Below are 11,673 nucleotides of genomic sequence, written 5' to 3'. Positions count from 1 at the left end.
TCTGAGTATCCCCCCATAAGTTGATCCAAGGAATCCAAAAGTCACTTCAATTTCACCCCCACGTTTATCCTTCCCCTCCAGAAACCACTCATTTAGGAATATCTCAAGAACCAGACCATCGGAGCATTTCATTTTTGGATATGTTTTAGAGAGTGTCCTATCGGATATTTCATCCATACATCTCAAAGACGTCCGACCTCTTCTTGCACATGCTAATAATCTGTTCAGAAGAGCAGAATTTCTTCTGATCAATTTTCTGACCAAAGAGACAAAGCTAGCGACTTTTATTGTTCTGAGTACCCCCCCAAAAGTCAATCTAAGGAATCGAAATAACACGAATTTGCCTCTCATCCCACTACTTCTCCTCTAGAAACCACTCTTTTGAGAATATCTCAAGAAATAAACCATCGATCCTTTCCATTTTTGGATATGTTTTGACATATGACCAAGGCGGACATTTCGTCCTCAGACTCCAGTATCATCCAGGAATTTTTTTTTGGAATCTAGAAAATAAGTGTTTAAACTTTTGTACCAGTGAATTTCAACATAAAAGAAATACTTAACCAAGTAAAAATTGATTAAGCTTGTAAAAAAATTTAAGATCTATCAAATAAACCACATTCTGTCTAAATCAGTTAAAAATGCACTCTCTTACGCAGTTTATATTCATTGGCCTTGGAAATTTCAAGAAGAAATTTCGGGATGATATTGGTGTCTGAGGACGAAATGTCCGCCTTGGTCATGTCAAAACATATCCAAAAATGGAAAGGATCGATGGTTTATTTCTTGAGATATTCTCAAAAGAATGGTATCTGGAGAAGTAGTGGGATGAGAGGCAAATGCGTGTGATTCCTTAGATTGACTTTTGGGGGGGGGGGGGGGGGTACTCAGAACAGGGCGGAGTATTCTCATACATTTTCCGTACAAAAGTACGGTATATTTTTTCTTAAGTGATTTTTTAGTTTTAGTATAAAACCAAATGCAATCATTTTAAAACTTTTACCAAATGAAAGAGTATCTAATGTTATGTTCTTGGCTCAACATTTATAATGATTGCATGAGGATAACAGTTCCTAAAACCTTTATGAAAAATACGTAAAATTCGCAATTTTTTGAATTTTTCTGACAAATTTTCTATCTGTAACACCAGTAACATTTTAAATTCAATAAAAATATGTTCTCTGTACATGTGCCAGCCATTTCGTGTTATATTTATTTTTGTGGGATCTAAGACTTAAAAATTATAAAGAATTTAAGAAAAATATACCATTTCTGAATTAAAATGCTCCATCCGTTAGTTAATCATCCTAGACTCAGAACAATAAAAGTCGCTAACTTTGTCTCTCTTTTTTTTTTAGAGTTTTATCTCAGCCGAAGTATATCATTAAGTCGATTTTTTTTTAACAATTTAAAGGCAGTTCTTTAATTAATTGAAGGTGATACATTTTCAGGTATTACATGAATTTCGAAAATATGAACCTTTGGAACAATAAAATAAATGGAAAATGTTATGTATATTTTTAAATAGCCAATGTCCAATCAGTTGCCTGAAACTGTCCTCCTTTCGCCTATTTTTCTTGAGATAGAGATTATTTTTGTTCAATATAATTCAATAACATGCTTTGATCTTTGATCCGTTTGCCGCCGTCTTACCACGATGGATTTCATAAGGAAAACGGTGATCGAAACGAATCACTACTCGTTTATTCTAAGCATTTTATGCAATGTTTTACAATTTCATTTGAGAAATTGTGTACTTTTTGGAAGTTGTTGCATGGGTTGAGGACAACTGAATCAGGCAAATTGAGGGATGAATACCAGCTTGGCCAAGAAAGCAAGTCCTGCTTTTTTTTTTTTACTGAGAGTAATTTATTCTTGGAATATGAGGATTTATGGCATTTTTAGACTCTGAGTTAAAAAGAAATGAAGAGAAAAAAGGATGGAGCAGCACAGCAAAGAAATTACCATGCCTGGAATTCCCGGAAGCTGTTTGGACGCTCAACAGTCGCAGGTAAGGGAAAGTCCTTTCATGCAGAATGTCGTAAAGACATAATGTAATCCTTACTAAAAAAAAAACACTGTTGATTTTTTAAGGACGTTTTTATCCGATTATCCCAAAAAAATTAGAATAATCATTATATAAATTTCCCTTATTCCTTCATTCTATTCGTTTTCTTGCAACCACCGATGGAGGCTTAACTCCTAATAAATTCTTTTAGTTTAGATTTTCTAGAGAGATTTGTTGATTTAGTTTGATAGGTAAATGTATCGTCGTCTGTTGACTCGACCATTGTCGTATCTGCAATTATTTTGCATCTGGATTTGATGCAAATGCTCATAATGGAGACACGACAGTGGTCGACGTAACCGACAATCTTTTCTATTTTTTTTACGTATTAAAAAGAAAATGTTAAAAATGATTGAAAACTAAAGCATTTATAATAAATAATTGAAAATTAAATATTTAAATCCCATTAAATATTTTAGTTTCATCTTATTCCCTGATTGGCTAATGTTTGAAAGCATTCAAAGTTCGAACCAATCAAACAGCGCAGTACTTTAAAATATTCCTTGAAGTTAAATTTTTCATTACATGTGGATAATGCCAGATAATGTTTAACCTTGCCATACTTTGGACAAATCTAAATACATTTGAGATGCGTTTGATCTCGTTAGTTCGTAAAAATCATAATTATTATCTAGTTATTATCATAATTATTTTTTTAGCACTTTACTGTTCTCAAGTGCATCTGCATTATCGATTTTTCTTTGTGATGGTTCCTGTCACGACCGTTTGGTGATTTTTTTATAACACGGCGAAAACTAGTGGAAACCGCCGAAACAGGAACCAAAACAAAGAAAAGTCGATAATACTGAAGAATTTAGAACAGTAAAGTGCTGAAAAAACGAAAAGGGAAAGTCTTTTTCCTGAACATTTTTTTTAGTACACGACTGTTCTTGTGTTTCTGCATAATCGATTTTTGTTTGTGTTGGTTCCTGTGATGACTATTTTCCCGAGTCCTCGTCGTGTTCTAAAAACACCAAACAGTCGTGACAAGAACCATTACAAAGAAAATTCGATAATGTAGGAGCACTTTGAGAACAGTCATGTATTAAACAAAAATGTTCAGGAGAAGGATTTCTCTTTTTCATTTTTCACTGAAATAGTGTCATTCCCTTTCTATAATCTTTGTTACATCAGATCTTCGGTTTACACAAAGTTTTCCCGAAAAAAAAATCCCCAGAAACTTTGGAATGCTCCAATATCTTTGGCACGAGACTGTATTAAATTTAGGAGACACACGAAGAAGTTTTGCAAGGTATCTTGTTGCTACGAACATTCAAGCTAGTCTACGAAATATATTGCTGTATTTTATTTTTATTCTTTATGACTTTGTGGTCTCTTATCCATTTTTTTTCTTCTTGCAATAAAAAAGTAAAACACTATTATTTCTTTCTTTACCAAAGAAAAAAAAACAAAAGAAAATAAAGCGAGCATTTTTGAATTGAAAATAATTCTTCTGTTTCAATATTTTTCCTTTTCTAAAAAACATGGATATCTTTAAATTATAAAATGGAAGACTAATTGCGGTTAATTATGTTACACAACTGTTACATTTTTCTTTTACACAAAAATCCTCAGTTTGGAAATGAAAATGCATAATCACAGATGAAAATTATTCAGTAGAAAATACAAAAATTCAACAATACTTACGACTAGGAACGTCTACTTTTTGCCGGTTGGGATTTAGGGCGCGCTACATTGTGCTTGGCCCAAAATCTAGTTGAGATGCCTCCGTCGACGGAAAACCAATGCGAAAATCGACCTTATGCGCCACCATCGGCTCCTCTTCTGGAAAATCTTCTCGGTGCTTGAGCCATTGCTTAGCATCTGGAAGACATTCGGAGAAAGAATTTGTTTTTGGGGGTTTTCTTAAGGGTTTTTTTGGGATAATACACAGATAATATTTCGGTAAATTGTTCGCAAACATTTATGAATTCCAATTGGCGTCTTACAAAATGTTTGTAAATCGTATAATCCATTAAAGTTTGTAAAAGTTTGTAATTTCCACAAACATTGATCGTAACATGATCGCTTGACGACCAAATTTTTTTTTTTCAAACATTTGTTTGTATATTTTTTTGAGTGGCAAAACATTATGAACAATGACCAAATTTGACGAACATTTACGAACATATCTTTGTTAAAGAAGAAAAAATGCTCGACAAGTGATCATGTTACGAACAAATGTTTGTAAAAGAACAATAAATGTTCGTCAAGTTGCGATTTGCGAGCAAAGTTTGTGAAAAAGTACAAACTTTTACGAATGTTTTTGTGAACTGTATGATTTACGAGCATTTTGTAAGTCCCTAGTAAATATTCACAAACATTGACGAACAATTTTACAAAATATATTTCTCTGTGCATGCTGAAATTTAAGCAGAAATAAATAGAAAACTTCTAAAGAAAGCTTCAAAGGAGAATTAGAAGTACTTTTGATCCATTTTCCTTAGAAATAAGATGTTATTTACTCTTTGAAAGACAAATGAAGCTACGATATCTGCTATACGAAACAAACCACTTAAAATCATCAAAATCGGATTTAAGTCGAGAGCCCTCTTAGTCTAAGAGATTTTGAAGCTTAAATGCAATTTTTTCCAAGAAAAGTTACTCATATGAGAACGTTTTTGTACTTTTTTCTCAATCTGTTAAATCGTCAAGAAACGGTGCAGAACAAGGGGTGTTTTATAGGAATTAGAGTGGCTGGCTTTCCTTGTTCCAAAAAGAATATATGAGTTCTCCGATTTCCCTAAAATATGTATGGGTTTCCCGTGTGCCCTAAAGAACTCATGGGTTCCCCGTGACTTCCCTGAAAAAAATGTACGGGGTACGCGGATTTCCTAAAAACCTATGGGATCCCATGGTTTTCTGAAAAACGTATACTTTCCCCGGGTCTCCTGAAAAACGTATGGGTTCCCCAGGGCCCTGAAAAACGTATGGGTTCCACTGATTCCCTGAAAAACAAATGACTTCCCCGGGTTCCCCAAAAACCCGGGTTTTCTGAAAAATGTAAGGTGTTTCCGAGTTTCTGAAAAATATATTTGTTTCCCGGGATTCTTGAAAAATATAAGGGTTTTCCGGGTTTCCTAAATAATGTATGGGTCTTCAGGGTTTCCTGAAAAATGTATGGGTTCCCCGGCTTTCCTAAAAATGTATGGGTTTTCCAGGTTCCCTGAAAAATATATGGGCTCCCTGGTTTTTTCTGAAAAATGTTAGGGTTTCCCGGTTTCGCTGAAAAACGTATGGATTCCCCGGATTTTCTGAAAAATATATAGATCGCCCAAGTTCCCTGAAAAATGTACAGGTTCCCCGGACTTCCTGAAAAACGTATGAGCTTCCCACATTCCCTCATAAACGTATGAATTCCCCAGGTTTCCTGAAGAATGTATGGGTTCCCCGGGTTTTCTGAAAAATGTATGAGTTCCCCGGGTTTTCTGAAAAATCTAATGGTTCCCCGGCTTCCTGAAAAATATATGGGTTCCCCGGGTTTCCTGAAAAATCTAACGGTTCCCCGGCTTCCTGAAAAATGTATGGCTTTCCGGGGTTTCCTGAAAAATGTATGGGTTCCCCGGGTTCTCTGAAAAATGTATGGATTACCCGGGTAATCTGAAAAAAGTATGGGTTCCCCGGGCTTCTTGAAAAATGTATGAATTCCACAGGTTTCCTGAATAATGTATGGGCTCCCCGAGTTTCCTGAAAAATGTATGAGTTCCCCGGGTTTCCTGAAAAATATAACGGTTCCCCGGCTTCCTGAAAAATATATGGGTTCCCTAGGTTTTCTGAAAAATGTAAGGGTCCCCGGGTTTCCTGAAAAATGTAAGCGTTTTTAAGGTTTCTTGAAAAATGTATGAGTTCCCCAGATTTCCTGAAAAATCTAACTGTTCTCGGCTTCCTGAAAAATGTATGGCTTTCCGGGGTTTCCTGAAAAATGTATGGGTTCCCCGGGTTCTCTGAAAAATGTATGGATTACCCGGGAAACCTGAAAAATGTATGGGCTAACCGGGTTTCCTGAAAAATCTAACAGTTCCCCGGCTTCCTGAAAAATGTATGGCTTTCCGGGGTTTCCTGAAAAATGTATGGGTTCCCCGGGTTCTCTGAAAAATGTATGGATTACCCGGGTAATCTGAAAAAAGTATGGGTTCCCTGGGCTTCTTGAAAAATGTATGAATTCCCCAGGTTTCCTGAATAATGTATGGGCTCCCCGAGTTTCCTGAAAAATGTATGAGTTCCCCAGATTTCCTGAAAAATCTAACGGTTCTCGGCTTCCTGAAAAATGTAAGGGTCCCCCGAGTTCCCTGAAAAATGTATAGATTCCCCGGGTTCTCTGAAAAACATATGGATTCCCCGGATTCCCTGAAAACGTATGGATTTCCCAGATTCCCTAAAAAATGTATGGGTACAATAAAATTCTAGTAAAGAATTTTATTGATTGGATTTTTGGGATTTTCCGAGAAAATTCTTATCTTTTGCGTTCGAAATACATTTCTTTGGGAGATAATTCTCTAAAAATTTTAGCCTGAATTTAAGCCTTGTCTCCTTTTCCAACTAAAACAATAACAAAATCTCTAAAAAAAAATCATATTTCCGGGGTTTCCTATTGAAGCATTTGCAGACACTTCAGAGAAACCCTTTTTGTTCACGAAATAGGTAATTATTTCATTTGAAAAACTTCACGTATCGTTAACAATAAAGATTAGCACTTAATTTAACTAAAATTAGGAAGAAATATGACATAAATGTTAAACAAAACGAATAAACAACAGTCACTTTATTGTGTTTCTCATTGGAAAACATGGTCGATCGATGAAAAATTCGATGGTGAAAAGGTACGTTTTTAATTTTTCTGAGAAATTAACAAATTAAAATTTGTAAATATGAATGGATTTTCGCTTTATTTGGAGCAAAATTAACTAAATAATAAAACTGAGGTATAGAAATTTTATAAATATAGTAATTTAGTACTGCATTTATCATGGAAACAGTGACGTTTCCATTTGGAGTAGCGAAAAATTTCCATTTGAAGCAGGTTTTGAATTAGCTTAATTTACCCTATCATAATTTTCTATTTGACCCCCTTCTTACTAAAATTCTGACTATGCCTTTGGAAGAAATTATCTTACCCTCTGAGACTCTTTCTTGCGAATCTCTCGCACCAGAGTGTAGAAAGCATCGTCGATGTAGTGCCTCAGGGCAGCTGAAGTTTCATAGAAGGGACATCCAAATTCAGACGCCAGATGCTTCCCTTCCTCCGTGGTTACTCTTCGCTGGGATTGGAGATCTAGTTTGTTGGCAATGAGCACGAGAGGAATGTCTTCGGTGAGACGTACTCGAGTGATGAGCTTCCTATATTCAGATGCTTCCTGAAAGCTATGACGATCAGTAACAGAGTAGCAGATGATGAATCCTTCTCCGCATCTCATGTACTGATCACGCATTGCTGTAAATTCAACCTGGCCAGCTGTATCTAGGATATCCAGCAATGCTGCTTCACCATCGATAACAGCCTGCTGCTGGTAGGAATCCTCTGATTGTTCCCAGAAATCAATGCAGATTTTCAGTGTCCCATTTTCAACGGCTTTTTTTTTGAAACAAAGATTACTCACCAATGGTTGGATCATGAAACTCCAAGAAACTCCGTGTGACGAACTGAAGAGTCACGGCTACAAAAAGAAGAACACCAAAGATTAGAGAAACGCCGAGAAGCAGGCAGATCGTGGGAAGAAATCCAGAGAATGATGTCATAGGCTCAGAACAGAAAGATGATTCACATTGTTTGCCGCTTAATCATTCCCATTGTTTTTCCCACCACACGGCAACCAAAAGGCATTGATAGAAGAGAAACTTGTTTACCGGACTTCCCAACACCTCCATCGCCCAGCATGACGATTTTGTAGACGCGCAGGCCGCCACTCTTATTCTGCTGCTGCTGTATCCCAGATAGGCCCTCATTGCCCGCACTGCCCCTCTTCTCGGCCGATCGCGACTTTGTCTTCTTCCTTGCTGTGCATCCCACAGTAAAGTCACCGGCCATTTTCATCACACCCTGACCAAGAAATCACTCGATAATCAGACCCTTTTCATCCCACCCAAAAAAAAGGGAATTTTCCCATCCAGAAAAAAGTCCACAATGCACCTTCACGACTGACTTCTCGAGGCAAAAAACATCCCTTCAGTAGCCTCTGCTGGACATTCCGCACACGGAACTCTCTGGACAGGCACCTGGTTACGTTGCTGCCAATGCCAGATGCCAAGAAAAATGATAATTTAGCTCTTAGCGTGGAAAATGCCAATAAGTTTTCACTCTCAGCGTAAATGGAGAAATTATGGCGACTGGCGGTGGGCGCATGTCCAGAAGAGGAGATAGGGTGAATTATTGAATGACGTAATCGACGGATGCCAGAGCTGAACACTGGAGATAAAGAAAATGCCACAGCTGGTCGGTGGAAAAATTACAAGAGCATCCTCTTGTGATAGTGGGCGTTATTTCCTTATCAACTTTTCCTTGGGCTTCAGGATTTACAAATGATAAATTGATCAGAAAAGTGTCTCTTTTTTATTTCATTTTTTTTTAATTAAAAGAATCTTAGGTAAAAAGAAAAGGATTATTACTTGAATTAAATTTAGCCACTATTTTCTAGGGGAAGACTTTCAGGCTTCGCACACACTCTGCCTTCGAACACTATATTTTTCCCATATTTAATGAATTGTAAAAAAAAGTCCTGAAAAATTCAGTCAGATTCATTAAAGGAATATGGGAAAATAGAAGTGTTCGAAGCCAGAGTATGTTCGAAACTTGAAAGATTTCTCCCCTATTAAAAGGAATTTAAAAATATTTTAGTTCCTTCGAGTTCTCAGATTGACTAAATGCCATAGCTTAACCCTTTAAGGACAATTGGAACACCGGTGTCCCATAAAGAAAATATTTTTTCCCGACTTCCTAAGTTATTTTTTTTTCTTATGTTTGTAGTAATTCCAAAGTAGAAGGTTGAAAGAATGTAGGATATTTTTTGCAAGTTTCCAGATGTTTACTATATTAGTAAATATTTAAGCTTAAAAATGGCGAATTTCTAAATTCTCAAATTTAAAAATTATTTTAATTATTTTTTATACTTCCAATTTTTTTTAAACAAAATCGTTTTAATAAAAGAAACTACAATACTCAAACATAATATTTTTCATTAGAGTGAAAAATATCAGTCATTGATTGGTATTGTCAGAAAAATTGCTTAAAATTTTGGGCTATTTTCGTCCCTGTCGTTTATACAGACAAAAAATACACCAAATCAGACTTTGTTGGATTTTCTAAGGTTAGATGCAAGACCTTTTACTGATTTTGTTTATCAGTTTCTCGTCCGATTGTACTCGGAGGTTTTTTGAATTGTAACGGTATATTCTAGTACATTTAGAGAAATTCTATAGATTTTCGGCAGAATTTCTGCCTAGAAAATCTGTAGATTTTCTGCAGAAATTCTTCCGAAAATCTACAGATTCTCGGCAGAATTTCTGCATAGTATATCTGCATAGTCTCCATTGTGTCAACAAAAATATTGTTGATTTATCAAGAAACTGTAGAAGTTACAAAGACAATGGTATGCTCTGCTTAACAAGCATTACCGATTAAACGTTTTAGATGAGTAAAAAGATTCAAGCAAAAATACAAATTTCTTAAAAATCGCCCATGGAATGATAAAAAAAACATTAAATTTAGGTCGACACTCTGCTTAAAAATTTCACTTCACTATTCTCTACTTATAACACGGCGTCGCAGAATTCTTTATTTTATATAAACACTGTGATATCACCAAGAATAACTCTATTGAATTTTGCAAACTTCAGTGAAAAATATTCCATCTTTTCAGGCACAGCTGTCTGGAAAGTCTGGAATGTAGAAAAAAATCTACAGAAAATCGGCAAAATATCTACAGAAATTCGTCAGAGTATGCACCAGGATTCGTCAGAAAATCTGCAAAAGTTTCTGACGAATTTTGTCTCAAGCCCAAATAAAATTCGTAGGAATATCTACCGATTTCTCGGCAGATTTTCGGCAGAGGTGTAGATATTTTCTACAGAAATCTTAAAGATATCTGACAAAATTATTTGACGGGTATTGCTGATTTTCGGTCAGCGAGAACTGTCTCGTCGTTAAAGCGTTTAAATTTAAAGCTAGGTCAAGCCATAATCAAAAAACATGACGGGACGTAAAAATTTTATAGACTAAAAAGAAACAAAATTCAATATGGTGAAGTGGGGCTATTTTGAGCTGTAGAGCTACATGATATACAATTTTTTAGTACCTATGTTTCAAAAGAAAGCTAGGTCTTACCATAATTTATTTAGATCCACAGTGATTTCGTTCAGAAATATGCGAAAAAATCGTATATCAATGTAGCCCCACCTCCCCCTATCAAAATTCTAGATAGATAAGAAAAAATGGCATTTTCACTGTTTAAAAACGTATGTTTCTTCTTAAATCAAATATTTATGTTTTTAAACTTACTACAATCGCTACAAAATCTACAAAAAATAGTCTGTAAATATATAAATTTGTTTCTACTTTTAGTTTTCGAAAAAGGTTGTATTGACCACGCCCAGTTTATCGATATTTTGATCTTAAAATGGGCAGAACTCTGTTCCTCAGAATTCGATCGTCTACGATGAAGCTCAAAGGTCTTGGTTGAAATAGTACAATCACAAACGACAACAAAATGTAAATTACGTTTGATCAATCATAACTCCAATAATCGAACTTAAAAAAAACTTACACCGGAAAACACCTCTGTCAAGTGCGCTAATCTGGGAGCTTCGCTATATGGAACGTTGTAAATTGAGTGATGCAATTAAAGGACCATTTGATCCAATTAGCGGACAGGTGAGCCACTTACAGAACGCTGACTTATTTGAATTATCATCATTTTACAATTTTTCTTTATTTTTGAGTAAATTTATTTTGTTATGTTTCTGAATAATTTTATGGATTTTTAAGGAGTTTCATCAGTCCAGTTCATCAGTAAAATGCCCTTTTGAGTCTGAATATTCACGGAAAATTCAATGCCTAACCGATTTTGATGATTTTGTATAAAGGAGCAGATGTTGAAAGCTTGAGACGTTCCCTAAATACTTCATTTTTTTTTTTAAATTTCCCTTTTTTTAACTTCTTATTATATATCTTCATAATCAGTTATGAATCGATAAACCATTCCTATCAGAAGTTTAATTATATTTCTTCAAAGTTATTTTTGGTGAATTTTTTCAATGATTTATGAATTGGTTTTGAACCGATAAACGATAAATGATGCGAAAATACTTTTAGGTATGGCATCTAAGTTACGAGTTCGAGCATTTCGCAAAGCTGAGACGCTTTGCCACTCTTTTTTAACTGTTTTTCTTTTCTTTTTATTTTCAACCAGTCACAAAATGTTTTTCCCAACCGCGCAGGCTTCATAAGATAAATTTCAAATATTTTTGATACTCAATTTCTAAAAGCTTGTATAAAGTTCACAGTTGAGTTAACTTTATCTCTGTGAAATTTGATTTATTGAATTTTGTACCGCTGTATTATTTGACGAATGATGAGAGAAAATTTTCATTTTATACTCACAATTTTCATCGTT

General features: G+C 35.2%; 1 protein-coding gene across 3 annotated transcripts; it reads right to left on the bottom strand.

Annotated features, from left to right (window-relative positions):
- Nucleotides 1-1,845: 1,845 nt before the first annotated feature.
- LOC129810079 (GTP-binding protein Rit2) lies at nt 1,846-9,746 on the bottom strand. Of its 3 annotated transcripts, none has more exons than XR_008752698.1 (5): nt 7,913-9,743; nt 7,666-7,722; nt 7,183-7,586; nt 3,716-3,892; nt 1,846-3,638 (listed from the first exon to the last, which is right to left on the bottom strand). XR_008752698.1 is itself a non-coding variant. In XM_055860331.1 (5 exons), exons 2-5 carry the CDS (start codon nt 8,097-8,099, stop codon nt 3,782-3,784), a joined length of 759 nt encoding a protein of 252 aa, XP_055716306.1. In that variant the 5' UTR covers nt 8,100-8,105; nt 8,196-9,744; the 3' UTR covers nt 1,846-3,781. The 3 variants fall into 3 exon arrangements, 2 of the variants coding, with proteins under 2 accessions (XP_055716306.1, XP_055716307.1); XM_055860331.1 differs by having other exon boundaries at nt 1,846-3,892; nt 7,913-8,105; nt 8,196-9,744; XM_055860332.1 differs by having other exon boundaries at nt 1,846-3,892; nt 7,913-9,746.
- Between the last annotated feature and the right edge of the window lie 1,927 nt (nt 9,747-11,673).

The sequence above is a fragment of the Phlebotomus papatasi genome, chromosome 1, assembly GCF_024763615.1.
Source record: "Phlebotomus papatasi isolate M1 chromosome 1, Ppap_2.1, whole genome shotgun sequence".
Classification (NCBI taxonomy): domain Eukaryota; kingdom Metazoa; phylum Arthropoda; class Insecta; order Diptera; family Psychodidae; genus Phlebotomus; species Phlebotomus papatasi.
Note: the sequence above shows the minus strand (reverse complement) of the source record. Positions and strands in the feature narration are given on the sequence as shown.